Source organism: Amphichorda felina, assembly GCF_050947745.1.
Source record: "Amphichorda felina strain 45539 chromosome Unknown scaffold_2, whole genome shotgun sequence".
In the NCBI taxonomy this organism is placed as follows: Eukaryota; Fungi; Ascomycota; class Sordariomycetes; order Hypocreales; family Bionectriaceae; genus Amphichorda; species Amphichorda felina.
In genome coordinates this window covers 713715-740561 of record NW_028145048.1, presented here as the reverse complement: position 1 = coordinate 740561, position 26847 = coordinate 713715, and the positions used below count along the sequence as shown (strand labels likewise).

Below are 26847 nucleotides of genomic sequence, written 5' to 3'. Positions count from 1 at the left end.
TCCTAGCCTGCATCTGCACGCCACAACGCCTGGCGCGGCAGTAGGAAGTCATGGCTCGCGACACCAAGGATGTCGACAGCGCATCCTCCACCAGCGGCCAATCAAAACGACCTCCCCTCAACCGTCAAGAGAGCGACTCGCAGAGCGAATCCCATCTGCGCTACAAACAGCACCAGAAGCAGCACCACGTCGGTCGCCTGCACGGCCGCGTCCCCTCCTCCAAGGGACTACACAAACAGCACGCCCACGCCCATCCTCACCAGCACAGCCAGCACAGCCAGCACAACAACCACAGCCGCCGACCAGAGTCCCCGCCACCGGACCACGCTCACCACCACAACCACCACCAACCCAAGCGTCCCTCGTCCCACCGCCGTGCCACCAGCGAGGTCAAGCTCCAGCGCGAGTTGTCGTCCACCAACCTCCACAAGAACATCTCCCAATCCAGCCTGAAGCGCAATCGCTCCCACGGTGATGTCCATAAGCGCTCCAAATCCTCCGAGAAGCTGAAGCGCAACTCGGCTGGCTCTGGAGGCTCTGCCGTCCACCACCGCCCCAAGTCCAGCAAGTCCCAAGTTCATTTCGACCTTGGCAGCGACGGGCCCGACGACGAGGGCGAGTGGGTGGATGCTAGCGGATCCAACTCGCCATACATGTCGCGCAAGGGCTCGATTAACAGCAGCGCCCAGTCCTCGCTGAGGCCAGCAATGAGCGTCAACAATTCACGGCCCGAGACCCCCAACGATCCGCCGCCGCCGCAGGACATGTCGACGCCCGATCGTGAGCGAAATCACCATCAACGATATCTAACTACCCGGCTCCTCCAACGTACACCATCCCACGGCGCGCCGCCCCAGATGACTACCGAAATAGCCCAAGTAAACCCCCCTATGCTCTCTCCCGGCTCAGTTGGCCAGGAGACCACCTCCTCCACATTACCCGGAAGCAACAGGGACGGCCTCACTTCGCGATTTGTCGACACGCCGGGATCGGGCGTGACGAGTGAGGGATCATTCCTACCACCCCTTGCAGACGAGCCGCGTCGTTCCGAGGACCTACCGCGGCGGCCAAATCCACTTAGTGGTTTATCCAGGTCAAACGAGGAGACTCATAGTCCCAGACTGGTAGAGGACAAGGATGACAGTGCTCTTGTGCCCAAGCCAGCCCGGAGGACTACCGGTCAACCAGCTGAGACGTCCCGTATCCAGCAGAAGCTTAACCTCCAGCGCGCCAGCTCTGCTATAGAGCCCGGGCATACCGGTCCCGTCGGCGGGGGCATTACTACTCCCCTCATTGGCGTCGGCGGCCCGGGATACGACGGAGGAGCCAGCCGTGATCCGAGGGTCGGCAAGCTTCTAGAGCGGACCGGCATGGAGTACCTGGTGGTCCGACGGTACCAGAACCCAATTGCCCGCTCGCTTAACAGGCTGAGCCGGGCCACGGACATGAACAAGAAGAAGAGGATCCCGCGGGTCAACACGGGCTCGGTGAGCAGCAGACGCTCTCTCGACCCTTCCCTCCGGCATGCACGGAACGTCAGCATGCCCGACCCGCGTCGGCCGGTCACGCCGCGGAATGCAGCCTCCATCAGGACGGTGACGGGGTCGAGCTTCGAGGGCGATGACGAGAGCCGCCTCAACGAGAGACTCAGCGGGTCGAGTCTTGTGGGTAGCTCAGATGACGATGGCACGTCGGCCCTGCTGAGGAATCTCTGGGAGAAGTCGACGGACCTATGTGCGAGTGGGGATTGAGTGATCCGCGGGTGCTGAAGAATGTGCATTTCAATACGTTTAGGGTGCGTGAACTTGCTAGGTGGCCCCGGTTGCTGCCTGGCGGGCATGCTATTCACGCCACCTACCTCCCCTTACTAGAGGGTGGTGGATCGTCCACGGGATTCCGGCTCGGAGACGAGTCCTCGCCAAACTTTACGACGATACTACAGATACGATCTGTTTTTTTTTCAAGCCATTATCTTGCATCACTCCCTTTGCTCCCAGACCTGCATACTTGGGCGGGTGTTTACGGCGATTTCAGTCGGATATAGAATATTGCCCATGTAGAACTTTTAATCAACTCGCGGCGGCATAGCCATATTGCGCTGGCCACTCAACCGTATGTGTATTTTGTGTGAGATGAGTTCTATCGAATCTACTCGCTAAATCCTAGGTTTGTTGCCCAAATGATGAGGATAAATTATCATATCGTCCATTATATATGTACGCCTGCTAGGTATGTGTTCTACTGGTTTGTATAATCGTGAGTGTTGCGGCTGCCGGGCCCGTTCTAGACGTTGGGTGATAGCAAGTCGTACTTGACACAACGTTCAACCTGTGATATACAGTTAGTATCGTTTCATTCCATTCACAGTAATGAAATGCGGGTAAACTTACGTCTTCTATGCTGGCCTGCATAAACCGCCTGGCCTCCAGGCCCATCCAAACCATGACCATGGAGAAGTCGCCGTGCTTGGCCATCTCGGCGCCGCTCTGGGCGCTCAGCTGGCGCAGGATGGGCAGGGAGCTGCTGAGCAGATCGACGTCCGGGTTGAGGCTGCGGCCGATGCCCTCGAGGAGGAGGATGCTGATGACGACGTTGACGAAGTCGCCCTCGAGGCGGACGTGGTGGCCACGCACCATGCTCAGGACCTGCTGGAGGATGTCGCCAATCTTGACGTTGCCGAGGGCGAGGGTGTGGCTCTTGACGTTGAGGACGAGGTGCTGCATCTTGAGGGCGAAGATCTCCTTGTCCAGGACCGCGTCGGGCTGCCGGCAGCGCTCGCACATGAGGTGGCCCGCCTTGTACCCGTCGAACTCGGCCACGGCCCGGAAAAGATCGAGGAAGTTGGTCCGGTTGGTGGCATTGAGCTCGGTGACCAGGCCCGTGTCGATGAAGACAAGCTGGGGTCGGTACCCCTCCGAGTCAATCTTGGCGAGCTCGGCTTCCCAGCCCGCCTTGTCCTTGCGGTACTTGAAGGGGCGGAGTCGTTCTAGGACCTGCTCGGTAACATCAGACGACTCCGAATGGGTCGCTTCTGCAGTGCGCCGTAGGTGGATATCTGGCTGAGCGGCTTGATAAAAGCGAACCATGATGTTTCCCGGGTGGAGGTCGGCATGGACGAAATTGTCCAGGAGAAGCATGCGGAGGAAGGCGTCAAGGCCTTCGTCAGCGATGTCATGCTGGAAGACGCCGCCCCCGTACTCCATGAAGTCGGAGATGGGCATCCCCTGTGCGAATTCCTCCACTAGGACGTTCCTGGTCGTAAAATCGGTATAGGGGTACGGGAACCACGCCGTTGAGCGGTCTCTGAAGTTTTGGCGGAATGTGGTCAGGTTGGCCGCCTCGATACGCAGATCGAGCTGCAGTTTCATCATCTCGCCAAACTGAGCAACTTCATCAGGGAGCGAGAGCCACTCGATTGTAGGTATGACGTTGAGCACAGACGCAAAAAAGTACATGATGCGTAGGTCCCGGCGGACTGTTCGCTCGACATTGGGGTGAAGAACCTTGATCGCGACGTAGGTAGAGGGGACTCTCTTGGGGGAACTCTTCAAAACAGTCTCCATACGCCGCTTAACATTGTCTTTCAAGGGACGAGCCTGGCGAGAAATGTCTGCATCCGTAGGCACAGCTAGATCGGGCTTCAACTTAGCCTTGTACACCTGCGCGATGGCTCCTACTCCCAGTGGCGTTTCGTTGAACTCGTCGAATATGCCATCGAATGGGCGCCCGTCAAAGGCGGCCTCAACCGTCTTGCGCGTCGCTTCCATAGTATGTGCCTGCGAATTCGAGTGCAGCTTGGACATGATGTCGCACATTTCGTCAGGGAAGACGTCGGACCTAGACGCTGCCCACTGGCCGAGCTTGATGAAGGCTGGACCGGCTAGCTCCATGGCGTCGACAAGAAATCCATACCACCAGAGAGTTCCGGTACGCTCATTGTCTCGATTTGGCTGCCGTCTCCCAATCCAGATGGCTGGCACAGCGACGATGACCGGAACAAAGATAACGACCAACTGTAAGAATCGCAGTCCGGTGCAGATGGGCTCCCAAAGGTACACATCCAGCAAGAAGATGACCTTGTGTGCCAGTCTCGAGACTCCATGAACATCGTCGGACACTTGTTTCCTAATCTCGTCTCGCGAGACTTCTAGCATGCGTTTCTCTCCCGTCCCCTCGGGATCGCCATCCCCGTTCTGAGACAGCTCGAGGAAGGCCCCGGCCCCCAGAGCTGCGGCACCACCGGAGGCGCGAAGGAGGATCCGGCCTGGCCGTGCGCCACTCCATGAGAAGGATCTCCTCGGTATAAATTGCGAGCCAAACCGGCGAGTGAAAAGAACAGGCGCGTTACGACATTGTGGCCTGAGAGCCGACCGAATGCAGAACCGGCCGAGGGAGAGCCAGGTTCGCATCTCGTGAGCGCGGAGGAGGACCTCTATACTCGTGTAGCTCTAACGCATGTTCCGCCGTGAGCATTTAGCGGTGCCGACGGAGCAAGTGTCGCATTGTAAAATCGCACGTCGCCGCCGATGGTAGTTCAAAGCGTTCACGGTTCAGCCTCGGGGTTGCTCCATGGGTGACGTAGATGCGAGGCGGGGATAGCTCGGCTAAACATGTGCACCTACTTCACGCGACCGTCATGGCGTCGCGATTTGGCCCGAACCTGCATTTGCGACTGGAGACCCTGGTAATAATTTTTGTCGCCTCCCATTCCACCACCACCCACTTGCCAACACCTTTTCATCGACACGACACTTTGAAATATCACATTCCCACTTCTCTCATAGTCCTCTATAGCTTACACCATGGGTTGGTTTTGGGCTGAGCCTTCTCCGGCCGCCGTGCAGACCCCCAGCGGCCATCCCGCTGTCGCGCCCGGTCGCGAGCCTCCCGTAAGATCACCTGTGGTCGATTACCAACTGGACTAGGCTAACCTCAGCAGAGCGCATGCCCCATGCACAAGAAGACTCTCGATGCCCTCCACCCCGACTCCAAGCCTCAGACTCCGCAGCCCGGGCCCAGCTCGTCAAGTTGCCCCGTACCGCACGATGCTCCGTCCAAGGCGGCCTGCCCAGTTCCCCATGCCTCCAAGCCGGAGTCCAAGTCCCTTCTCTCCCAACTCAACCCCCTCAACTATATGTTCCCCGATTTATCGCAGAAGCCCGCCGAGAACCAGACCCACAAGCTGCCCACCTCGCGCGAGGAGTCGACCATTCCCAGGGGATCCGGCGACGGCAACTGGGAGTATCCGTCGCCACAGCAGATGTACAACGCCCTCCTCCGCAAGGGCTACTCCGACACCGACATCACAGCTGTCGAGTCCATGGTCTCGGTGCACAACTTCCTAAACGAGGGCGCCTGGGAAGAGATTCTCGGATGGGAGTCGCGCTTCGCCCGCGGGTTGTACAAGGGGTGGCAGGTCTGCAAGCGCGGAGAGCATCATGCGGCCGAGGAGCTCGAGCGCCAGTGGGATGGCACCGACACAGAACCCACTCTAATCCGCTTCCAGGGCCGCCCCAAGGACATGACGCCCAAGGCTACTATGTTGCAGGTGCTGGGATGGATCTACCCATCCAAGTTTGGGTAAGTGGCTACCTGACACTCGCTCTGTCAAGCTTCTCTTTGTTAACATTGATCATCAGTACCGAACCCCCATTTGACCGCCACGACTGGTTTGTTTCGCGCCAGGTCAACGGCGAGCGCAAGGAGGTTCGATACGTGATCGACTACTACTCTGGCGAGCCGGAGCCCACGGGCGAGCCTGTCTTCTACCTCGACGTCCGGCCGGCCGCAACGCCACTGGGCACTGCCGAACGCATCATCCGATGGGGGAGCGATGTTTGGTGGAAAGCCATTGGAGGTGACAAGCGTGAGCAAGACCCGCAGCCCTTGGTTCGCTTCCCCTTCAAGGGATGAATTGGGCTTTATCGTGATAAGCGGCAGCCACAACTGTATTATACAAAACCTCACGACTGGAACGTCATGTACAAGAGTTGGAGCGCCTGATTGTTTGGTGTATCCTAGTATAAATTTTAATGCCCATCTCCCTGATGCACAATGAACCGCGAAGTGAAATTGTTTTCATGGAACAAGTGACCACGACTATGCCACTAATACCCGGCCTGCTTCCCTCAAAGAATACAGAGCCAGTCCAGCTATTCTTAGATTCGTTCTAATTACCCTCGATGTTTCAAGTGAGCCCATGGTAGTACTACCTTCGTATGAACGTTCTACGAGTACGAGGTATCAATATTAAATTCCAGCCAAGGTCCAGATTTCTTTTTTGGACTGCCCCAGTGCAGATGAGGTTTGGCGTGGCAGTCTGGCCCCACGCTCCCGCTTCTTCAAGCGACCCGCTTTTATTTTTATCACGGATCTGCGAAACCTTGATGCACGAGCATCCAAGACAACAAGGCTTTTTCCCCCTTGCTCTTCACACTGCCTCCTTGCGAAACACAAGGACCACAGGCAGCGGTGCGATTGCGCCTTGAAAGACATGCCTTGTGATACTGCGCCTCCTACCCAGTCGGCCGCCGTCTCTTCACAGCAAGATTCCCCCGGCGGTAACGACGAATTCACGAGACTGCACATCACGCCCCTGGACGCCAATCTCCTCAAGGTCATTGTCCCTGCCTCGGCGCTCCCCAACGCGCGAAACATCTCCTACCACACGCTAGCGACGTTCCCCGAGAAGCGCTACGGCTTTGTCGACCTCCCCAAGGTCGACGCAGACAAAATTCGAGCCAAGCTCAACGGAGCGGTTCTGAAGGGATCCAAGATGCGGATTGAGAAGGCGCGGCCTGAGAAGAAGACCGAACCTTCCGACATGGAAGAGAAGAAGAGCAAGAAAGACAAGAAGGAGAAGAAGTCTTCCAAGGACAAGTCTGAGAGCTCGAGGAAGCGGAAGCGCGATGACAATGTTGTCGACGGCGTTGCCCTAACCGATCGTAAGGTCAAGCGGGGTTGGACCGAGACACCCATCGAGAGTGCGAAGCGAAAGAAGAAGGAAAGGTCGGAGAAGGGATCTAAGGACAAAGACAAGGAGAAGTCCAAGGATAAGGAGGAGAAGAAGTCCAAGGACAAGGAGGAGAAGAAGAAGCGAACAAAGTCCAAGTACACCGACCAGGAGGAGTGCCTCCTCAAGACCAAGGTCCCGGCCAACCTAGCGAGCAACCTTCCCAAAGACGACTCGTCGCACAAGAAGAAGAAGAAGAACAAGGGAAGCTCGCGCGAAGTGACGGTGCACGAGTTCGAGAAGACGACCAAGTTCCCCAGCTTCCTCAAGGACTCGGGCTCGAGCTCCTCCCGGCCGGCCGCCACCGAGTATGTGGAGGGCAAGGGGTGGGTTGATGAGGACGGGAACACAGTGGAGGCTGTGACGGTGAAAAAGCCTACCAAGCCTGCCAAGCCGTCTCCCAAGAAGAAACCTGTGCAGGAGGAAGACAGTGACGATACGAGCAGCAGCGGCACTTCATCGGACGGGGAGTCCGAAGTGGATAACCCTGGCAAGAAACAGGCAGAATCTGAGGACGACAGCGACACTAGCAGTAGCGGGTCAAGCAGCGACGAAGATGAGGACGTTCCCAAGTCAGTTGAGCCTACGACACCAGCCCCCGTCGTCAAAGGACAGCCCTCCCAGCCTGCATCCTCCCCCACCTCTCGCAACCTCAAGATCAACATTCCACCGACCGATACCCACTCGGAAACCAAGGTCCACCCCCTGGAGGCCTTGTACAAAAAGAAGCCCACCGGTGAAGCCACCGAAACCCCGGCCAAGGAAGCGGAGCCCTTCAGCTTCTTTGGGGGCGCCGAGGAGGAAGACGCCGAGGAGGAAGACGCCGAAGAGGAAGACGCCGAGCAGGCGCCTCCGATGCCCATGACCCCATTCACGCGCCAGGACTACGAGTGGCGCAACGTCAGGAGCGCGGCGCCAACTCCTGACACGGCGCACCCATCTCGGATGCAGAACATCTGGACGTCGCAGCACGACGATGACGACGACATAGAAGACGCCGGGGCCGCGGAGGATGAGGAAGAAGATGCGGGGCCCAGTGGGAAGAACCCCGCAAGCGATTTCCAGTCATGGTTCTGGGAGAACCGGAGGGATCTGAACCAGTCGTGGATGAGGCGGAGGAAGACGGCGGCCAAGGAGAAGAGGCACCGGGAGAACAAGGCACGAGCATCCAAGGCAGTTTAGGCGCAATTCGAATATAGGCATTTGATGGATAATCATAAGCGGCACCTTCCCTGTTGAAACTTTCCATATGACCGGATCGTGTTATTGCCAGCGGTGGTTCCCCTTGGCCTGTCGACCGGACGACCAGGCCTACCCTGTATAGACATTGCGTATCTGCTTTAAGCGAAACACCAGACAAGGTTCATTTTTCGGATCGCCGCAGATTCCTCGAGAAGATCGACAGATTGCGGAAGTCAAAATATAGTGCCTAGCATTCTTAGGTCCAATTTGCATTCCCTGTCTCGGGCATTCCCGAGACCTGGGTGATGATTACTCGTCATGTCCGCAACCCGGGGCACCTACTATTAATATCTGGCTCCTCAGAATCTGACGCTCACCATCTCCAATTAAAGTTGTAGAAAATAAATCATTGACAAACCCAAGAATAAATACTTTCTAAGTCATTAGTTGAGTTTCTCGGGGCAAGATGTCTGAAGCGAGCTGTGGTGGGCCTTGCAAAAGCCCCTATGATTTGAATTAGCGCAAGAACCTGACACAATCCGGGCGTGTGGTCTAGGGGTATGGCGTCCGCTTCGCATTATTGAAACAAATGTGAAGCTGCGGAAGATCAAGGGTTCGATTCCCTTCTCGTCCATTGTTTTTTTGCATTTTTGTCCTGCGTTTCTGATAAACACGACGATGTATCTTGTTTTATGGCTTGGGGGCTCTTTTTTTTTTTTTTTTTTTTTTTTTTTTTGCCGACGTCACGCGCAATATCTAGCTCATCTTCCTGGTGCCGATTCCTTCCGGGTCAGTCAATCAGCCCACCCTTGTCTCAACCATATTCGTCCGTCTATAAAGCTAGGTATGCACTAAAGAGTAATATTTAAAGTGAGCAAGTCGCTTTTTAGACTTCCCGAACGCAGCTTTAGACATCTCGACCTAACAATTTCTATATTTTTTCTTCTTCACGAAGTTGCTCCGTACACCTTCTTCTAATGTATGGTGGTGGGGACCTCGCTTGTGGAATCTGTGGAGTGGCTGGCGGTGAAACTGGAAACGAGCTCTTCTTGGCTTTCACGTTTTTGGCTCGACACTAATTCCACAAAGGACTAGAGAGGCTTGTGGGGGCGGGGGGATGGGTATGGCGGCATGGCCAAGCCCAGGACCGGGTGTTGGCGGAACTAACATTGCATTAACCTGACGTGAAGTGGACAAACTGCCAGGACTGGGGCGTCTCACGCGGAGGCTCAGACGAGTTCACGCAAATATGCCTTTGGAGTCAATCCAAACGAGCACCTGGGGCCGCATCTCCTTTAGAGACTTAAAAGATGGGGGCAGGACAGGTATATAGTCAATTGCAATGATAAAGATGCCAGTGGCCCAGAGATCCCGCTCTCCCAAAACTTGGTATGCCCACGGTTGTAATCTAAAGCAAATTCCTAGATCCCTTTCACGGAACAGAAACCATGCCCCCCCTTCCTACGCCTTTACGTCCAGCCACCGTCAACCGAGTAGCAGGCGCCACTGACAAAAGTGCTCTCTGGCCCTAGCAGGAACACGATGACGGCGGCGACCTCCTCGGACTTGCCTTGCCGCTGGATAGTGGTGGGCTCATTAAAGGGCGGGTTTTCGGGGAGGCCCAGCTTCTTGAAGGCCTTCTGCATCAGAGGGGTGTAGATGGCCCCCGGCGCCACGCAGTTGACGCGGACCTCGCGCGCGCCATTCTCCTGGGCGGCAGCGCGGGTGAGGCCGAGGATGCCATGTTTGCTGGCATCGTAGGCCGAGTTGTTGACGAAGCCTTGTTCATTCAATCAGATACTTGTTCATGAAAGTTTTTGGTGAGAGTGAGTGATGAGATGTGGCTTTCTCACCTTTGAGACTGTGGATAGACCCCATATTGACAATGGAGCCGCCGTCGGAAATGTTTCTCAGCTCAGACCGCAGGCAGTACATGCACCCCGTGAGATTTGTCGCGATGACCCTGTGCCATTCCTCGTCCTCAAGGTCCACGACATTGGCCTTCCTGTTGATGTTGTCCTGGTTGACGCCGGCAATGTTGGCGGCGCCGTCGAGGCGGCCAAACTGCTGGACGATGCCGCTGATCCAGGAATCGACCTGCTCCCTGACGGAAACGTCGACGGTTGTAATAGAGAAGGGCACGCCCTTCTCCTTGAAGAACGCCTCAGTGCGAGTGATGGCCTCGGGATCCCTGTCGGCGATGCAGACGGTTCCCCCACGTTCGGAGACTGTCTTGGCCGTGGCAAGCCCAATGCCGCTGGCGCCGCCGGTGATGGCAATGACCTTGCCGGCGAAAGACATGGTTAGGCTTGATTTCCGTGGGCGAGAAGGATTCGTGTTTCTTTCTTTTTTTTTTGGCCCTTGACACGAGAGAAGAGACAGAGGGATCGGAAGAGAAGGTGTGGGATCTTTGCTGGCCTGCGAGCCTTTTGGGGCAGTATTGGACAGGCGGGGCCCGCCTCAAAGCGTCCACGTTAGAGGTAGGTAAATCAGCCGAATTGGGGCCCCCTCCCGGAGTGTCGGCCTCCGCGCCGAATTGGCGTTGGGTGTTAGGGGACAGGGGTGGCACTGTTCTTGGCTGTTTGGTCACTGTACTGCATGCTTGCATCACGGACCCGCACCGGGGTTGCGAAACGTCGGCTGGGGGGCTGAGAACTCCCGGCATGCTCGCTCGTCGTTTGACGCGGAAACCCATCAGCTGGCGCGGGCTGAAGGAGGTTACTACGGGGCATCGCTAGGCTCCAGCCGTGCCTCCTTCGGTAGCGGTGCCGAACGTGTGATGCTACCCAAGACCCCGGCCCCGGGTCTCCGGAGCCTCCGCGCCCCACCCCCGCCGCCCGCCCTCCCGTCCCCGTTCCGGGGCATTCCTGGCCCACGAGCCAACGAACGACGGTGGAATGGCCATAACGGGTGGGCGGATGGCCATTTTGGAATCCTCCTTGTTTGGCGATGTCTGGCAGGGGTCGATATAAGGGCTTTTGCGATAGGCACAACCCGAAATGGCACGAGAGAGACTGGGTTGCCACTGGCGCCAGAAGTATCGGCAATGTCGGCACTGGTATTTCGTAACAATATGCGGATAGAGTCTATCACTTCGACTGCCGGTTTGGTCTCAATCCAAATGTTTGCCCGGCCTCTTTGGATCTGGACTGAGAGCCGAGCAGCCGAAATACTTGGCAATCATATGCTACCTAGGCATGTCACATCACGCGCCGTCGTTCACAGCCTAAACATTGAAAGCTGTGGGTAATGATTAATGAACACGTATTTGTCAGGGCAAGGCTTTTGAAGATCCATGGTCCAACAAATGGTTGTAGGCCAGCTAAGGGCCTAAGGCTTGCTCTTATTTTTACTTTTAAGGTTGGGGCGCGCCGTCGCACCGTCTGCCCGACTAGCCGCTCCGCCCCTCGGCGAGATATAATAGCGAGCACACACCTGGCAATTGAGCCCTGGCCAGATATCTTATCAACCACGTGGCCCGCGTTCCGTCTCGACTACGTACAAGTAATACATAGTGCTACCTTCTTCGTATCCCATACATGAAGCATTTGTGATGCCTGCATCTACCTTCTCAACATGGCCCAGTCCATCATCTGGGCCGACAGACCGCAACCCGGCCCTTTCGCGCCTTGGGCCAGATTAACTCGGGCGTCCCGGCGAGAAGCTGGGTTCTAGACCGCACCTTGTCCGCGGCGCCACGTCTCCTGTCTTATCTGCAGATGGAGCCGCGGGAAACCTACGAGTACGGGTACATCCTGGGAGCCTGAGGATTGTGGACCTGGCACGCTGCCCATTCGCCCGTTATTTGTTGCAGCTATCGCGATAAGCAACAGCCGAGTCTAAATCCGACGTCTGTTGATCTGATACCACTCTGGCGCTCTCGTTGTGGGGGGAAAGAGCAACTTGTGGCCAAGTTGTGGGCTTATGGAGAATGGGAAGGTGGGCTACGCGGGGAACGTGAAAATCTGGAAGCCTCCAAATCACCACTTCCCCGCGGAAAACTCCACCCAATCTCAATCCCAAGCTTCAGCATCACGTCCTGGTGTCGTCTTGATGGCGCATCATCGGGATTCTGCGGGGTCTGTTGCCAAATGAAGAGTCACAGTACCGAGTCCACCATATACCATCTCCTACTAGACTTTGCGTGTTGACGAAGCCATCACCAACGGGCCCTAGAATCAAAGATGCAACAGCCGCCTCAGAACCACGGCGAGAGACCGTACAGGTCTCACCTACGCCCAGCATGTCTTTCCTGCCGTCGGAGGAAGTCTCGTTGCCAGTCCGAAGCGGACTCCAGTATCTGCCTCATGTGTCGCGCTCACGGGACCGAGTGCGTGTACCCAGGTAATTCGCAAGCAGAGCAACCATCGTCGGGAAAGGCCACGCCGTCTGCCAAACGCCGCCGCAGAAGCAATGTCCGCCCGAGGACTTCGGCCTCTGGATCTTCTCCGCCTAGAGCTTCTACGCCTCCGTTTCGGGGGGTTCCCGAGTCTGGGACTAACCACTCGTCGGCCATGAACCGCACACGACTGCCGAACCTGATGACACCGGCGCCTCCGCTAGTTGAGACCTCAGCGGGACATGGTATTTCAGGTCGAGACCAGCGCAACGTGTACGATGAGGACCTCTTCGACTCCTCTGCAGACGACCACACGCAGAATTTGCACATCGTTGGGCCGGCCGTAACCAAAGACAGCCAAGTCCTGTCTGACTACCTCTCTGCTATCCCGGGCGCCACCAGGGGCGCACAGATGGTTGTTCCCGTCCCAGCAAACCGTTCAAGGCCGGTGCTCTTCACAAGGGTTCAGAAGCGCCCAGTTGGCATCTCTATTAACCGTAGCCCCTCGGCCGAGAAGCTCGATATAATAGAGCACTTGATTGGTCCTCTAGTCTCGGACGCCATTGATTTGTAGGACAATACCGTGCTTTGTGAGCCCCGTAGCACTGACACCTTCTAGATACTTTCGCAAGGTCAACCCGTGCTTCCCTTTGCTTGATGAGGTGTTGTTCCGCCGACAGTACGAGGCCAATAAAGAACGGATCTCGCCGGCTCTGATAGGATGCTTGCTCGCACATACTCTTGTTCAATGGAATTATTCCAAGCCGCTGTCAGACCATCAGCGCCCGGAAAGCCGGTTCATATGGAACTTGGCTAACGAGGCTGTTTATTCCGAGTTGCACCTGTCCCCTGGCATGTCCATTATCAAGGCTATTCTGCTCAACGTTGGCGGTCTGCCCACCACATCCCTCATAGGAAATGGGGTGCTGCTCGGATCTGCCGTGTCCATGGCCCATTCGCTGGGCCTCAACCATAGCCCCTTGCCCTGGGAGGTTTCACATTCAGAGAAGTGCCTCAGAATGAAGATATGGTGGACATTGCTGGTCCACGACCGGTGGTATGTTTACGTAGACCCAGCTGGACTCGGTCCGATTCTTACATTTGGTACAGGATAAGCCTGGCTCACGGTACGCCACCCCGAATCTCCAACACGCAATACGATGTGCCTCCGCCAACATTGGAATACTTGATGTGCGAGAATCCACCTCTTGAAAGTCAAGCCCGGATAGCTTCCGTATTTATCGCGCTGGTCAGCCTGACAGACATCTTGGGACAACACTTAGAGTATATCTACAACGTGAACAAAGACCAGTCGAACGGCCCGACAAACTTGGAGCTGGCACTCAACAATTGGGTTGAGTCTCTGACAGGGACGGTGCGACTGATTATTCTCCGCGGGTCTCATCTTGATGTGCCCGGCGCCTCCAATATTCGACTTAGCTATCTCACGACAAGGCTGCTTCTCCAGCGTATAGAGCTCGAATCCGACAAGCATACCTATGAGGCTCACGACAGGAGACTTATGAATCGGTACATCCAAGCCCGTAGGACGGCAGAAGATATCCTCCTACTGACCCAAGAGCTCAAGCCAGAACAGCTTGGTGACTTTTGGCTATCCACCCATGCCTTTTCGTATCCCGCCACGGTCAACTTCCTGCTGCGCTGTGGGCTCGAGACGGAAAACTCACCAGCCGAGCTGGTGCAGAGTCCCTCCTTCCGGATCGCTCACGATTTGATCAACACGCTGCGTGCTCACAAGGAGAAGTACTCATGGGAGCTGGCCGACGTGTGTCTGGCACAGCACACGGAGATCGTCGACAAGATCCTGGCCAGCGTGTCGTCCCATGACTCCCAGAGCGTCACTGGCGACTTCGACCCTGAGCATGAGTTTGTGATGCCCGATGCGTCAATCATCGACCAGTTCTACCCGAGCCTTTGGGATCCACTGCAGAATGCGTGGTAATCTCGAGGGGAATTGATAGGCCTCGGGGCAACCACCCCTACCCACAAGGTTCCCACAGGCTTTCCGCGGGAAACTCTGTAGCTTCCTGGAAGCCCCCGACGCCTAGGTTGCAACTAGTAGAACAGCACCGGAGTCGGAGTAGAACTAAAGATGAATATAAAACACGACGTGGCCTGGGAAATATTCTCTTTCTTCTCTCCGTTCTCATCATCACAGACAGACATCCTTCAGTCACCACTCCTCTCCCCCGACACCTGTTGCACCTATTTATACTATCATCTGCCGAGTCACTTGTTACCACACCGACTTTGATATGGCACCTTCTGCGATCGAGGAGGAGACTTATGGCTCTGCCATTGTGTCTCTGAAGAAGACCCTGCCTCCTATGAACGAGGAGTACGATGAAGCCGAGCTAAAGAGCAAGGCCGACAAGTATCTTCTTTACTCCGGCTCGAGCTTCCACCCGGATGTCATCACGGCTTGCGAGGGGATCTACCTCCACACTGCCTCGGGGCGCAAGATCCTCGACTGGACATCCGGCCAGATGTCCTGCCTTCTTGGCCACGGCCACCCCGAGATCGTCCAGGTTATTGTCAAGCATGCCATGTATCTTGACCACCTCTTCTCTGGCATGCTGGCACCACCGGTCATCTCTCTGGGTGAGAGGCTCTGCAGCAACCTTCCCGAAGGCCTGGATAAGGCCTTCTTCCTCTCCACGGGGGGCGAGAGTAACGAGGCCGCCATCAAGCTGGCTAAGTCATATACGGGCAAGTTCGAGGTCGTCGGTCTCGGCGCCTCATGGCACGGCATGACAGCTCAGGCCGTCGGCGCCCAGTACCACTTTGGACGCAAGGGCCACGGCCCTACGATGCCCGGAATGCACATGCTCCCCTCGCCAAATGCGTACCGGTCCGTCTTCCGCAAGTCCGATGGCTCTTACGATTGGGCGGCTGAGCTCGAGTACGGGTGGAAGATGGTTGATATGGCGTCCTGCGGCTCTCTGGCCGCCTGTATTGTCGAGTGCATCCAGAGCTCGGGAGGCATGCACGTCCTGCCGCCCGGCTATCTCAAGGCTATGAAGAAGCACTGCGAGGCCCGCGGCATGCTCCTCATCGTGGACGAGGCCCAGACTGGCATCGGTCGGTGCGGCGACTTCGTGTCCATCAATCACGAGGGTGTTGTCCCAGATATCCTGACGCTGTCCAAGACGCTCGGCAACGGCTTGCCCCTGAGCGCTGTGGTGACCAGCGAGAAGATTGAGCGCGTCTGCAAGAGCCGGGACTACATGTTCTACACAACCCACCTCAACGACCCCCTCCCCGCCGCTGTCGGCGACAAGGTCCTCGAGATCCTCCTCCGCGATAACCTGGTCGACCAGGCCCGCCGGTCGGGCCAGATCCTGCACGAAGGGCTCCAGAAGCTCAAGTCGCGCTACGGCTGCATCGGCGACGTCCGCGGCCGGGGCCTAATGGCAGGCGTCGAGATCGTGGCGGACCGCGAGACCAAGACGCCCGCGCTCGACCTGGCTAAGCGCATCGGCGACCGGGCGTACGAGCTGGGCGTGTGGGCCAACCTGAGCAGCCACGAGAGCTTCGGGGGCGTGTTCCGCATTGCGCCGCCCATCACGGTGACGGAGGAGCAGCTGCGTGAGGGGCTGGGCATGTTTGAGCAGGCTTTGAGTGAGATGGAGGGCACGATGCCTCTCTACTTAATGAATAAACAGGCCATAGTGTGATGGGGATATTTCGATGATTTAGGAGCGTTGATTTAGGAAACCGGCAATTGAACTCCCCTAGGGAAATAACAAAGAGCTGACAGCTTTCCATAATAATAACGGTCCCAGAAGATGTACGAGGGAATTCAGAGTTGAGATGATCTATTAAGATATATCAGTAACTACCCATACGCTCATACCATCTCGGAAAAGACAGCCGCTACCATAAGCCTGTTTAAAATGAATGACCGTCCCCAAAGTGCCTGCTTCACCATCCGGAGCTAGAAAAGAACCAGTGACAGTCTCTGACATGTCATATAAGTAAAATTAAACAATCACGGTTGATTGTTGTTTAGCCCTGAGCTGGCTGCGCTCTCGCCAACCTTTACTTCGTCCTCGGGCACGCCAACGCCGAGGCTCGAGACGCTTTGCGCGGCAATGCTGCTGCGGTCCCTCTCCGCCCTCGATGGAACACTCTCCCGCGGCCCGGCAATGCTTGCTCCGCCAGAGGGTGCGACACTCATGCTCGCCGTTGTGCTCACGCTCTCGCTTCTAGGTCGACTAGTGCTGCTGGACCGCCTCTCCTGGACCAGCCTCTCCAGCTCGCGGATTCGCCTCTTGAGGAGCTCATTCTCAGTCTTGGCCGCCTCGAGCTCGCTCCTGAAGTGCTGCGTCTCTTCATACCGCACAGTGGCTGGCATCATGCCGGGACTTAGCTGATCGCTGGTATGCGGCGTCGCGCTACTGCCGGTCATCGGGATGGACGACGGCGGAGGCATTCTCTGGTGGTGGAAGTAGCTGGACGGATCCAAGCTGCTCTGCGGTGCGGGGGAGCCGGTCCGGCTTCGTCTGGAGGCAGTGCTGCCCTGGCGTGACATGGAGATGGGCTGAGGCGGTCGACCGTGGGTCCGAGCCTCGTACGGCGAAGAGGGCTGGTTAGTGAGACCCTGTGATGTCGATGAGGATGTCCTACGGTGTCTTCGTGTTGTGGGGATCGTGAAACCGGAGCCGGAAAGGAGGGGTTCGGAGATGGGGTCGTGGGTCGAGGTGGTGGCCGAAGTTGAGGACGTGTTGGATACCACGGATGCGTTCTGAGCGGCCCGCAGTAGTGATAGTTCGCGAGTTAGGCGGTTGACCTAATAATTTTCGTCAGTTTACCACGACGAAACACCCCTCTTGGGTATAGATGCTCACCACAGCCTCTTGTTCCTTCTCGAGTTCAACATGCAGCTCTGACGCGGTGAGGGGACGGGGGTGTCGTAGCGGCCCGGGGCCAGACTCGACGGGTGCCTCTCTCAAGTTCAAGGATGTAGGTTGGGGCTGCACGGGATGTGACGTCGGGGGGATCTGGGGCGTGTTGGTGGCCGACGAGGATGGGGTGTCTTGGTTCACGGCATTCTGATTCGACGGGAGGATGTTCAAGGAGGGCGACGGAGGGATTGATGGAGGGGGCATCTGCTGAGAAGACTGGCGGAGAGCAGCGGCAAGGGGTCGGGGCGACGGCGGTACTGAGTTGAGGTCGGGCATGATGGACGCCAACAAATTAGAAGTTCGCGAGATGCACGGTGATCCGTGGGATGGACCAGAAAGAACGAAATAGCAGAGAGGTCAGCGCCAAATGCAGCAGGCGAGAGCGGTGCGACGAGGGAACAAATTCTAAATGGGCGGATGTGTCCTAGACCTGAGGTTTCATTGATAAAAGGCGTGGACTTGAAATGTCAAGCGAGGGAGCTTCGAGACGGGGCCAAAGGTATTAAAGGTGGAGGTTGGATCGAGGGACAAGGTGGAAGGACGATTGATGTCGGGCCGCACTGGGGCTGGTAGCTGGGGGCACACAGGGCGCGGGGTGGCACTTGGCAGTTGGCACCCATCATGCACCGATGCACCGATCGCCGCTCCACTGGCGCTAAAGTATGACACTTACAGGGACGTAAGTACCGATAGGGGTCGAGGGATGGCTTCCACTAAACAATAGATCCACTTCGACAGATGGATATATAATTTCAAAGAGAACTGATTCTAGGTATGGAACAAGCCTTTGCACAGTATCTAAAGGAGGAAAGTGGTATGTAAAAATTGGCTATTGCGTCATTGAAAGAGTTGGTATACGAGTACTAAGAATACGAGTACTAGTAGATAGGTACCTCCTTCCTCAGTACCTGGAGGCGGGGTCAATTGAGACTCCGGTGAAGGAACCAGGAAGACACGCCTAAAAAAACACCAGGAAGGCCCTGGTAAGCATGTTATTAGAAAGCACACATCCGAGGCAGTGAAGTTGCTCTGCTACAAATCGCTTGTCCATGCGTTGGTGCACTTGTGAAAAGAAATTGCCGGGTCGAGGCTGCGAAAGGTCATGGCCGACGGAGTACGGATACATCGTACTCGTACACAAGGTGTCGCAAAAATGCGACGCTGCTGAATGGACGTACCGGACCCTAGGGATAACCTACTTTAATTGTACGACACAAGGTAGTGTCAATGTGCCTTTTCGTACTAACCACTCGCACACAATGAATATACGTTTCCTACTAGAAGCTAATCGGGGAGGTGAAGGCGTTGGGAAGTTGGATAAGTTATTGCAGAATAACATATAAACAACCCATATTTGGCACTAGGAAGTGCCGTGGTTGCAATGACCTAAGGTTGCTCCCAGCAATGTGGTCATGTTGTTGATAGGCCGGTACGAGCAAAGAAGGAAGGAGCACCCTGCGAGAGTCGAAAATGGGGATGATATGCACCACCAACCCTTCCAGCATCATCAGAACCCTTTAGTTTTTGACCAACATTAATTTACGCCGATTCACCCACCTTTTGACTACATATTCTGCGAAAAACAAGGTGGCTCAGCGGGCGACTCAAATCGGCATTCAATATCCGCTGTAGCACGGCCATGATTGCGTACTCTGCCTTGCCTGGCTCAAGAATCCGTCCAACAGCCGCACCCTGAGCTGTTCTAGCGTGTCATCGAGCATCCGACCCCTGGCGAATGCTCACAATTGGAGAAGGGAGAAGTCCCTTGTGGCATGTAGTTGCCCGTTATGTCCCAGGGCGTCAGCCTCGAACTCGATGGTCTTCGAGTCTCCCCGATCGAACTCAGCTTGTCTGCCTTAGCTGCATCTCTGGGTCTAATCGGCCCCCCGCCGGCCAGGGGCTTCATGAACCCTTGTCCCTTAACTGCATAATGACTCGGACGACCCTGGTCCCATTTCTCCCACGACCGTGATAATGTCCGCACATGCCTCACTTTTTCAAGACTGTCCCACCGACAACCCGCCACTCATCAACAGATCCTCGCCAACAGCCCTCTTGTTGCTCTCCGCCATGCTCGTATGCTTCACATAAATGCCCCGTTCTTCTACCATTCGTAACGACAACGACTTCCCTCCTGCATCTCATGACGCGCCGTTCCGGAGACGCCTCAACGAGGTCCCCCGCAGTGTCGCTATCTCGCGCCAAGAAGACGCAGCAGCGCCAGAAGCAGTTGAAAATTATCCCTTATTGTCCAGACGCGCCTCAAAGGAAAACTTCCCGCAGGAATGAATGTGAAAACAGCACTCAGACTGCATCGGAGGCGCCAGAAGACACCACCGTGGCGAAGGCCATTCCGCCACGCTTGGAGCGCATCCCCAGTTCTAGGAGCTGGGACCCGTTTAACGCCTTGGCCGTCCTCTATGTATCCAAGGCAGAGCGCTTCATTCTCAACTATGGTACGACACCTCTGCTAACATCCCAGAACCGCATGTCTGTGCGGCCGTCACAGTGTCATGCTATTCTCTTCTTGTCTATATTCATCATGTTCGATATGGGTAGTATGTGCTGACAGCAGCTTCTCCACAGCCTACACAACGAGCTGGGCAGTATGGGGAGATAAAGTAACGGGGACCAACAAATTTGCTCAGGCCTGGATGTGGCGGTCGATGGAATCATCAGCAGCGTTCTACTCCCAGATCGTTGGCGCCGCGGCTCATTACGAAATCAGCCGTCGCGGAACACCCATCACATCGACGGAGCTTGCTGACGTCCGTCTGCAGTCTAAGGCTAAAGCTATGGAGAGACTCCGGCGAGAGATTTCTCAGTACCATAGCTCATCGGCTACCGTCTCTTTTGAGAGTCTTTTTATGGCCATCTTCACATTAGCAGTTCACGACAATGTCGACCTGTCTTCACCTAATGAGGCTCATCCTCTGTCGCAACTAGCCAAGCTCCGAGACATGCAGGTTTATGGACGTGTAGTCTTGGGGGATGAGCACATGAATGCCATGTACCGCCTACTCGAGGAGAAAGGAGGCCTGAGCGCCATCGACGCGGTTGCCTTTGGCAATGTAGTTCCTTTGTGAGCCCCCCTCAGCATAGACTCTTCTTCTTATCAAATCGTACCCGGCTGACCATATGGACAGGCTCGACATGGTGTATGCCGCTCGAAAGCAAACGGCACCGAGATTACCTTGCTTCCGGACGCTAAGGCGCCTCCGAGTTCCCACAGTCTGGGTGCCAGATGAGAGGGCGGGGGAGCTGTTGGGGATACTCGGCTCCTCATTTCGAGAAGACACTGGGCGGGAGTCATCATCGGCTTTGCCCCTAGACGATAAGTTCAGGGTGATCCTGGGTGTGTTGGCCGAGGTCACTGCCGCGCTTGATCATTCCCAGCGGCTTGGGACTGGGGTGTTCCGAGACCCGCAGATCTTTGTCGGCAACTGTGACTGGGTATCACACAGCTTGCTCTCAGTACCGTCTTATCTCACCAGCGACGACGGGGAGAGCAGCAAGGGACCCAAAGAAAGCGTCATCGAAAGCGTCATCGAAGGCACCAGTCCCATCTCCGCATCCCTGGATACTGTTCTCTGCGAGATCTGCCGACTTGGCGCTTTGCTGTATATCGACATGGTCATCTACCCCACCCCGCCCCAAGCCGGGGTGAAGAATCGGCTCTCGAAAAAGCTCTTCCCTTTACTTCAATCATTAGAGGAGATTACTCTGTGGGAAGAAGAGGTGGCTGGCCTAGTCTTGTGGGCTGCCATAATGGGGGCCATCGCAGCGAGGTACACCGAGCTCCAGGACACTTACACCGAGTATATTGCGCAGAACTGCATGACCGGATCCCGCTCCTGGGAAGACATTGAGCCCCGGCTCCAGTCATTCTTCTGGTTCAACGCGGTGTTCGACGGGTCGGCACAACAAATCTGGCGCGAAGCCCAGGGTATAGCCACTACCCCCGACCACGTGTAACATTGGGCTGCTCGAGATTCTGCGATAACAACCTGATTCCTCATTTATCCAATGTTTTGGGAAAGCAAGCGGTCATATTTGCATTTTCGGGTTTATTAATCATTTCCCGGGCGGAGATTGTTTTAACTGACATAATCACGAACTGGCTGTATATAACTTGGCCTGGCTGTCTATAGTTATTTGATACATACAATTTGCTCTTGAATTTTGGTCAGAGCCTTTATATATCATATCTTGCCCGCTCGGACTGGTGATTAGGTGTCACCATGGTGTTTGTGTATCTGTTAGACTGTCATCGTGATTAGCCAGATACTAGTATTTTGACTGCCGTGACTGTAGCGACGTACAATGACGGATGGGGAGGCATTCAATGGCGGCGGTTAGAAACTTGCGAGTAGTCGTCGAATTAAGAACCCCAATTCTGCTCGGTTGAATACCGCCAGATTTGCAAAAATATATAATGTACGTGCCAAATGAGGTGTTTGGTCATGGTGGTAGTTGGATGAGTATTGAATGGCGAGCCTAAAGGCCGAAGATCATCACGTCCACCGTCTCACCACGATGGGGCGAACTCATCCATGGACTTCAGGAGCAAAAGCTCCCGTTTCCAATCGCTTCCCCATCTTTTTCTTCTCGTGCGTGACCGGTCCCCTGATATTGTCTCGATCATGGTGAAGTCAAACACTTGGCGTATGATGTAACCGTGACCTATGACGGCATCGGCCCTGAATCATAGCGCACAAGACTTCTTCATAAGCAGCCTGAACACCTTCTACAACTTCACCTTTCAATCATTTTATTCATCTCCCAAACTACCTGGTATCCACCCCAATAAACAACAAGATCAAACAGCAGCAATCATGCCTGAGGGTCGTCAGTCTCCCCCACCCGAGCGCCAGACCGGTGCCCAGCAGCGGGACCCCCCTGGCTCTGGTCAAAGAACCGGAAATACCGAGAAGGGAAAGAGTGGGAAATCCCAGCTGGAGGTATGTTACATTGTCGAATAGTTTTTCGTAGGGATTTTACTAATGCTGTCCTAGGGCCTCACCTCGAACCCCAAGGGTGCCATGGATGATACCCTGGATAGCAAATTTGAAAAGGCACCGAGAAAATAATCTGGCGGGGTCATCTGAGGGATTCAGAATGAAGGTGGAAAAGCTTCGAGGCGCAATGTGTTACGATCTCACTGCAAGCCTGCAACTGATAGGTGGATGGAGAATGAAAGGTTGAGCTTGAGGGTACTGCTGCCGAAAGCTGCCAGGCCGCATAATATAAACCAAAACTCACAACACGTCTTTATATTTCCATGTAAACTGCCAAGTCACATTACGGACTGTTCAAATGTGGAATGATGAAACGCCTTATTGTTGACTACCTAGTAACTTAGGGAACCCCACGCAAGTCCATCGTGAGCAAGTCGTAAACTCATGATCAAAGCCTCCGCCCCGATAGTACGGTACTTAATAGTATCACTCATAACTCTTTCCAATGCCACACCGTTTTCTTTTTCAACCAGTCTTCTCGTCGGTAGACTTGACCGCGGGTACGGGATCCGTAGGCGCCACGGGAGCGGGGTCCGCGACACCGGCAGGGGTCCCCTCAGCGGTAGACTGCGAGGGCTGCTCCTCAGCAGGCCTGTCCTTCTCCTTGCCGAAGATGCGCTCGAGCCCCGCGGCCTTGTAGGCGCTGCCGCCGGCCTCCTTCTCCTTGAGGTCGGCGAGGCGGCGGGCCTCGGCGTGCACCTCGCGGACCTGCTTCTCGCTGTCCGTGTAGAACTGGACAATCTTCTTGCCGGTCGGCGTGTTGGAGGCCTTCTCGAAGTACGAGCTCAGGCCGCTGAGGAGGCTGTTGGCGCGCTGCGTTAGGCCGTACGTCTGGTCCGTCGTCTTGGCGCGCTCCGAGGCGTGGTACTTGGAGTCGAGGGCCTGCAGGGTGCCGAGGAAGCGGCTGGAGACGCCGTGGCGGGTGTCGAGCTCGATGGCGCGCTGGATGGCCGCGTCGCCGATGATGTAGCCGTGGGCGAGGTACTCGGCGAGGATGCGCGCCCGGGGCTTCTCCTCCTGGGTGATCTCGGCGTCGTCGCGATCCAAGTTGCTGATGGGGGGCGCGCCGTTGTCGTCGGCGTCGTTGCCCGTGACGGAGATGTGGTTGGCGCCCAGCTGGGTGTTGTTGAGGAGGAGCGCCGTCTTGGCGGCCGTCTCCTTCTCAAAGGTCACTTCGGCCGACTTGGTCTCCCCCTCCTGCGTGACTTTGATGTCGGCAACCTTGCCGCTGGAGGGTGGTTAGTATATGCTGCCCTGCGGGTTGTGAGAGGGAGGAAAGCTTACCAGAAGCTGAAGAAGTCGCGGACTTCGCTGTCGCTGGTCCCAGCAGAGACGTTTTTCACGTGGACTGTAGCTTTGCTAGCCATGGTGACGGCGGCTGGATAGGTCGGTAGGTAGCTTTGAAGGTGGGGTGATTGTTCAGAGGTGAGGGGATGTTGATCGAGGTTGGGTGAGCAGTCTCGAGTGGCGGAAATAAATCAGGGTATAATGATGAGAAGTGAAGCTTCTTGAGGGATTAGAAGAAGCAGAAGGCTTTAGTACTTGTGCTTTGTGTGTGGAATGACGACTGGATCTCCTCTATCAGGACCTCGGTGGACTAGCTTTGGGAGGCAGCTGGAGCGGGGCGAATGCGACGTCATCGTGTCCTGATGCTTGGAGGAGTGGCGGTGCGGAATGGCTAAGCCACAGCGTCGTGGTCTGATAGCGTGTCCGGATACAGAATCTTCAGGAATGCCCTCACTCTTTCCCAAACTCTACAGATTCGCATGTGAAAGTGAGGCAGCCGCTACCAGCTTGGTCAAGCTCTCGCACCCAGCCTCTCTCTTGTACGTGGCCATGTGAACACCAGACGACTTTGTACCGCCAAGACATACACCGCATATGTAGTATTTGCATCCTAAGAGGTGGGGAGCGTGCGTCCCCCATCTTCGATGGTGCAATCGGCGCATTTTCTGGTTCACTGTTTGACTCAAGTCTAGCGTCCGCTTTTAGACTTATCGACGCTACTGGTCCCGATAGTATTGGCGTGGGCATAATCAGAGACATTCCCTTCGATGGTCTCAACTATAGCCATGGCCGACGGCAATCGACCTGCCCTCCCCACATACGTCCTGGAGCGCGTCCCCGAAGCTCGAGTCTGCAGCAACGCCCTGGCCATTGTCCAAGACGCTTTGCCGGAGCCCATCCTCAACCACAGCCTCAGGGTCTTCCTGATCGCGCGATGGCTGGCCGACAAGGAAGCCAGCGAGTGGGCCTCGCCGGAAAACCTGCCGCTGCTCTTCGTGTCAACCGTGTGCCACGATCTTGGGGCGAGTGACCTTCACAACGGCCGACAGCGCTTCGAGGTCGAGGGCGCCGATGCCGCAAAGACGCACCTCATCTCGCATGGAGTATCCCCAGAACGGAGCCACCAGGTCTGGACAGCCATCGCCGTGCACACGAGCCCCGGGATCGCGGAGCGCATCGACCCGTTGTCGCGGCTGGTCCGTCTGGCGGTTAAGATGGACTTCTCCCCGTCCTTCCGGGACGAGATGGGCGCTCGGGATTTCTGCGCGGAGATCCAGACGCACCTCCCCAGGCTGGAGATCGAGAAGGCTCTGGGCGATGCGGTCGTGAAGCAGGCGGCCAAGATCCCGGACAAGGTGGACAGCTTGACGTGGCCCAGTACGGAGAAGCATCCGAGCTCGAGCTGGCCGGGGATGCTCCTCAGGGCGCATCTTGAGAACCCCGGATATGACGGGATCAATCCCGCGTTTTAGTCGTCCGAGGTATCATTGCGCTAGATGTGTAAGGCTGGCGGGCTCGTCGGAGGTCTGATAATAATACCTAGAGGCTTCATCTCGGTCCGGGATCTCCATTGACTTCTAGAAAGATATATGGAAACATTCCAACGTAGGCAACTCGGCCCTGTAGGCGATACTCGTACGTGTAGGGGCCGTGGCGGAGCAAGAACCCAGGCTAAATTGAACAAGGGACACGCGGTACTACTTGGGACCGCGTGGAGCTGCCAGCGTCGTCGTACGGAATGGTAAATCCCCGTCGCCATCCGGGACGACGGGAATGCGGTAGCCGTTCCGGCGATATCCCAATGGAAGCATAGAGCCTGGACTTGAGACCAACAACAACAAATACTTCTGGGCTACCCCGTAGAAATTCAGCAACGGCCACCTTCATCAGAGGAATAAAATGTCAAGGACTTCGTTTTTTACGCGGCGACGTTGGGCGTCGAAGTCGCTGCACTTGAGCGGAGTTGACCAAGTGTCACTCACTGCGCCTGCTGCAAGCTAAAGCAGGGGACCCTACTAGCATTGCTCCGTTACCGACTCTCTCTCAGGTGATACAACAGATGCCTGTGCTTAAGTCGATCCATTATTAGTATTCCCGAGATGGGGAATTTCTCCCACTTTCTGCTTTCCCCCCCCTTGAACCACAAAATCGCATTAACACAAGGGCATCTATTATGCTTCCAGTGCCGCGATTCATGCTACCCCGGATAATCGGCTAACTGACATGCCCAAGACCGAGAGGCCAGAGCCCAGGCCAATATTCATGCAGGCTTAGTACGAGCAGACGGGGTTTGCAGGGCCTGGACGGCGGTGAATCTGGCCCCGTCGAGCCACGCATATACCCCCCGTTTCCCCATAAACCAGCCCAGCGCCTAGATCCATTGCGCCTTGAAGTTTCAACAATCGCTGCAGATTCATTCCTTCACCGCATTGACATCGATCCCACGACGATTTCCCCCGTCCCCCTCTGCTGCCGCCTGGCCCAATCACCACCGTCGCAGTGGCCTCTGTGCCGCGCCTGTCCGAAACTTTTCGTCACCGCTACCTTGGGATTCGAGAGCTACAAAGCACCCAGCCACCCGCCATGGATTCGCTCCTCGATTTCGAGCCCTCGCCAGACCAGCGGATGCTCCTCCTCGGGGCCTTTGTCTTTATCGGCCTCGTCCTCTCTGTCCAGGTGTCGCAGACGCAGACCGACACGCCGCTCCAGTGGACGCGACTGACGAGCGAGAACAGGTTCGTTTGATCGGACTTTGTCAGTTCATGTTTGTTTGAACGCGAAATTGCTGACGCACGGAAAAGCCACATCTGGTTCACGATATACGTCCTGGAGGCGTTCCTGCTGGTTCAGAACACCTATCCTATGCTCTTGGAGATGATGGAGGACTTTGCGTTCGGTCACGAGGAGCGCATTCTCAATGCGGTGTGGGTGGGACTACTGGGCCTCGAGGTCCTCATGGTGCTGGGCGTGGCAGCCCGGGGGATTGCCAAGCGTCTGTCGCCGGCGCCGAAACAGAAGACCTCATAGCGAGAGGGCATTCTCGGCCTGTTCTGTTCTGTCGGTTGCCCGGGTTGGGTCGTC

General features: G+C 56.1%; 13 protein-coding genes and 1 non-coding gene across 14 annotated transcripts; 10 read left to right on the top strand and 4 right to left on the bottom strand.

The window, feature by feature from the left end:
- Positions 1 to 50: 50 nt before the first annotated feature.
- ACO1O0_001793 (uncharacterized protein) lies at positions 51 to 1751 on the top strand (the record flags this gene model as incomplete). The annotated part of the gene is made up of 1 exon (XM_083191274.1): positions 51 to 1751. The coding sequence occupies one exon, from the start codon at positions 51 to 53 to the stop codon at positions 1749 to 1751; it is 1701 nt and encodes a 566-aa protein (XP_083052488.1).
- Positions 1752 to 2283: 532 nt separating this feature from the next.
- ACO1O0_001792 (ABC1 kinase family protein) lies at positions 2284 to 4409 on the bottom strand (the record flags this gene model as incomplete). The annotated part of the gene is made up of 2 exons (XM_083191273.1): positions 2284 to 2328; positions 2391 to 4409. 2 exons carry the CDS (start codon positions 4407 to 4409, stop codon positions 2284 to 2286), a joined length of 2064 nt encoding a protein of 687 aa, XP_083052487.1.
- A 393-nt stretch (positions 4410 to 4802) lies between these two features.
- On the top strand, positions 4803 to 5913 carry CYC3 (holocytochrome c synthase CYC3; the record flags this gene model as incomplete). Its single annotated transcript, XM_083191272.1, has 3 exons — positions 4803 to 4889; positions 4940 to 5580; positions 5640 to 5913. The coding sequence occupies 3 exons, from the start codon at positions 4803 to 4805 to the stop codon at positions 5911 to 5913; spliced, it is 1002 nt and encodes a 333-aa protein (XP_083052486.1).
- A 580-nt stretch (positions 5914 to 6493) lies between these two features.
- Positions 6494 to 8194, top strand: ACO1O0_001790 (uncharacterized protein; the record flags this gene model as incomplete). Its single annotated transcript, XM_083191271.1, has 1 exon — positions 6494 to 8194. The coding sequence occupies one exon, from the start codon at positions 6494 to 6496 to the stop codon at positions 8192 to 8194; it is 1701 nt and encodes a 566-aa protein (XP_083052485.1).
- Positions 8195 to 8735: 541 nt separating this feature from the next.
- ACO1O0_001789 lies at positions 8736 to 8828 on the top strand. Its single transcript has one exon. It is a non-coding gene; the product is annotated as a tRNA-Ala (tRNA).
- Positions 8829 to 9663: 835 nt separating this feature from the next.
- On the bottom strand, positions 9664 to 10495 carry ABA4_1 (SDR family NAD(P)-dependent oxidoreductase; the record flags this gene model as incomplete). The annotated part of the gene is made up of 2 exons (XM_083191270.1): positions 9664 to 9974; positions 10048 to 10495. 2 exons carry the CDS (start codon positions 10493 to 10495, stop codon positions 9664 to 9666), a joined length of 759 nt encoding a protein of 252 aa, XP_083052484.1.
- A 2213-nt stretch (positions 10496 to 12708) lies between these two features.
- ACO1O0_001787 (transcription factor domain-containing protein) lies at positions 12709 to 14496 on the top strand (the record flags this gene model as incomplete). The annotated part of the gene is made up of 4 exons (XM_083191269.1): positions 12709 to 13103; positions 13153 to 13590; positions 13644 to 13660; positions 13817 to 14496. The coding sequence occupies 4 exons, from the start codon at positions 12709 to 12711 to the stop codon at positions 14494 to 14496; spliced, it is 1530 nt and encodes a 509-aa protein (XP_083052483.1).
- A 313-nt stretch (positions 14497 to 14809) lies between these two features.
- Positions 14810 to 16231, top strand: ACO1O0_001786 (aspartate aminotransferase family protein; the record flags this gene model as incomplete). Its single annotated transcript, XM_083191268.1, has 1 exon — positions 14810 to 16231. One exon carries the CDS (start codon positions 14810 to 14812, stop codon positions 16229 to 16231), a length of 1422 nt encoding a protein of 473 aa, XP_083052482.1.
- Positions 16232 to 16545: 314 nt separating this feature from the next.
- Positions 16546 to 17737, bottom strand: ACO1O0_001785 (uncharacterized protein; the record flags this gene model as incomplete). Its single annotated transcript, XM_083191267.1, has 2 exons — positions 16546 to 17346; positions 17405 to 17737. 2 exons carry the CDS (start codon positions 17735 to 17737, stop codon positions 16546 to 16548), a joined length of 1134 nt encoding a protein of 377 aa, XP_083052481.1.
- Positions 17738 to 19604: 1867 nt separating this feature from the next.
- Positions 19605 to 21436, top strand: ACO1O0_001784 (uncharacterized protein; the record flags this gene model as incomplete). Its single annotated transcript, XM_083191266.1, has 3 exons — positions 19605 to 19917; positions 20069 to 20543; positions 20608 to 21436. The coding sequence occupies 3 exons, from the start codon at positions 19605 to 19607 to the stop codon at positions 21434 to 21436; spliced, it is 1617 nt and encodes a 538-aa protein (XP_083052480.1).
- Positions 21437 to 22296: 860 nt separating this feature from the next.
- ACO1O0_001783 (uncharacterized protein) lies at positions 22297 to 22551 on the top strand (the record flags this gene model as incomplete). The annotated part of the gene is made up of 2 exons (XM_083191265.1): positions 22297 to 22422; positions 22477 to 22551. 2 exons carry the CDS (start codon positions 22297 to 22299, stop codon positions 22549 to 22551), a joined length of 201 nt encoding a protein of 66 aa, XP_083052479.1.
- Positions 22552 to 22944: 393 nt separating this feature from the next.
- Positions 22945 to 23846, bottom strand: vip1 (uncharacterized protein; the record flags this gene model as incomplete). The annotated part of the gene is made up of 2 exons (XM_083191264.1): positions 22945 to 23707; positions 23764 to 23846. The coding sequence occupies 2 exons, from the start codon at positions 23844 to 23846 to the stop codon at positions 22945 to 22947; spliced, it is 846 nt and encodes a 281-aa protein (XP_083052478.1).
- A 705-nt stretch (positions 23847 to 24551) lies between these two features.
- On the top strand, positions 24552 to 25238 carry ACO1O0_001781 (uncharacterized protein; the record flags this gene model as incomplete). Its single annotated transcript, XM_083191263.1, has 1 exon — positions 24552 to 25238. The coding sequence occupies one exon, from the start codon at positions 24552 to 24554 to the stop codon at positions 25236 to 25238; it is 687 nt and encodes a 228-aa protein (XP_083052477.1).
- A 1111-nt stretch (positions 25239 to 26349) lies between these two features.
- ACO1O0_001780 (uncharacterized protein) lies at positions 26350 to 26793 on the top strand (the record flags this gene model as incomplete). Its single annotated transcript, XM_083191262.1, has 2 exons — positions 26350 to 26501; positions 26568 to 26793. The coding sequence occupies 2 exons, from the start codon at positions 26350 to 26352 to the stop codon at positions 26791 to 26793; spliced, it is 378 nt and encodes a 125-aa protein (XP_083052476.1).
- Between the last annotated feature and the right edge of the window lie 54 nt (positions 26794 to 26847).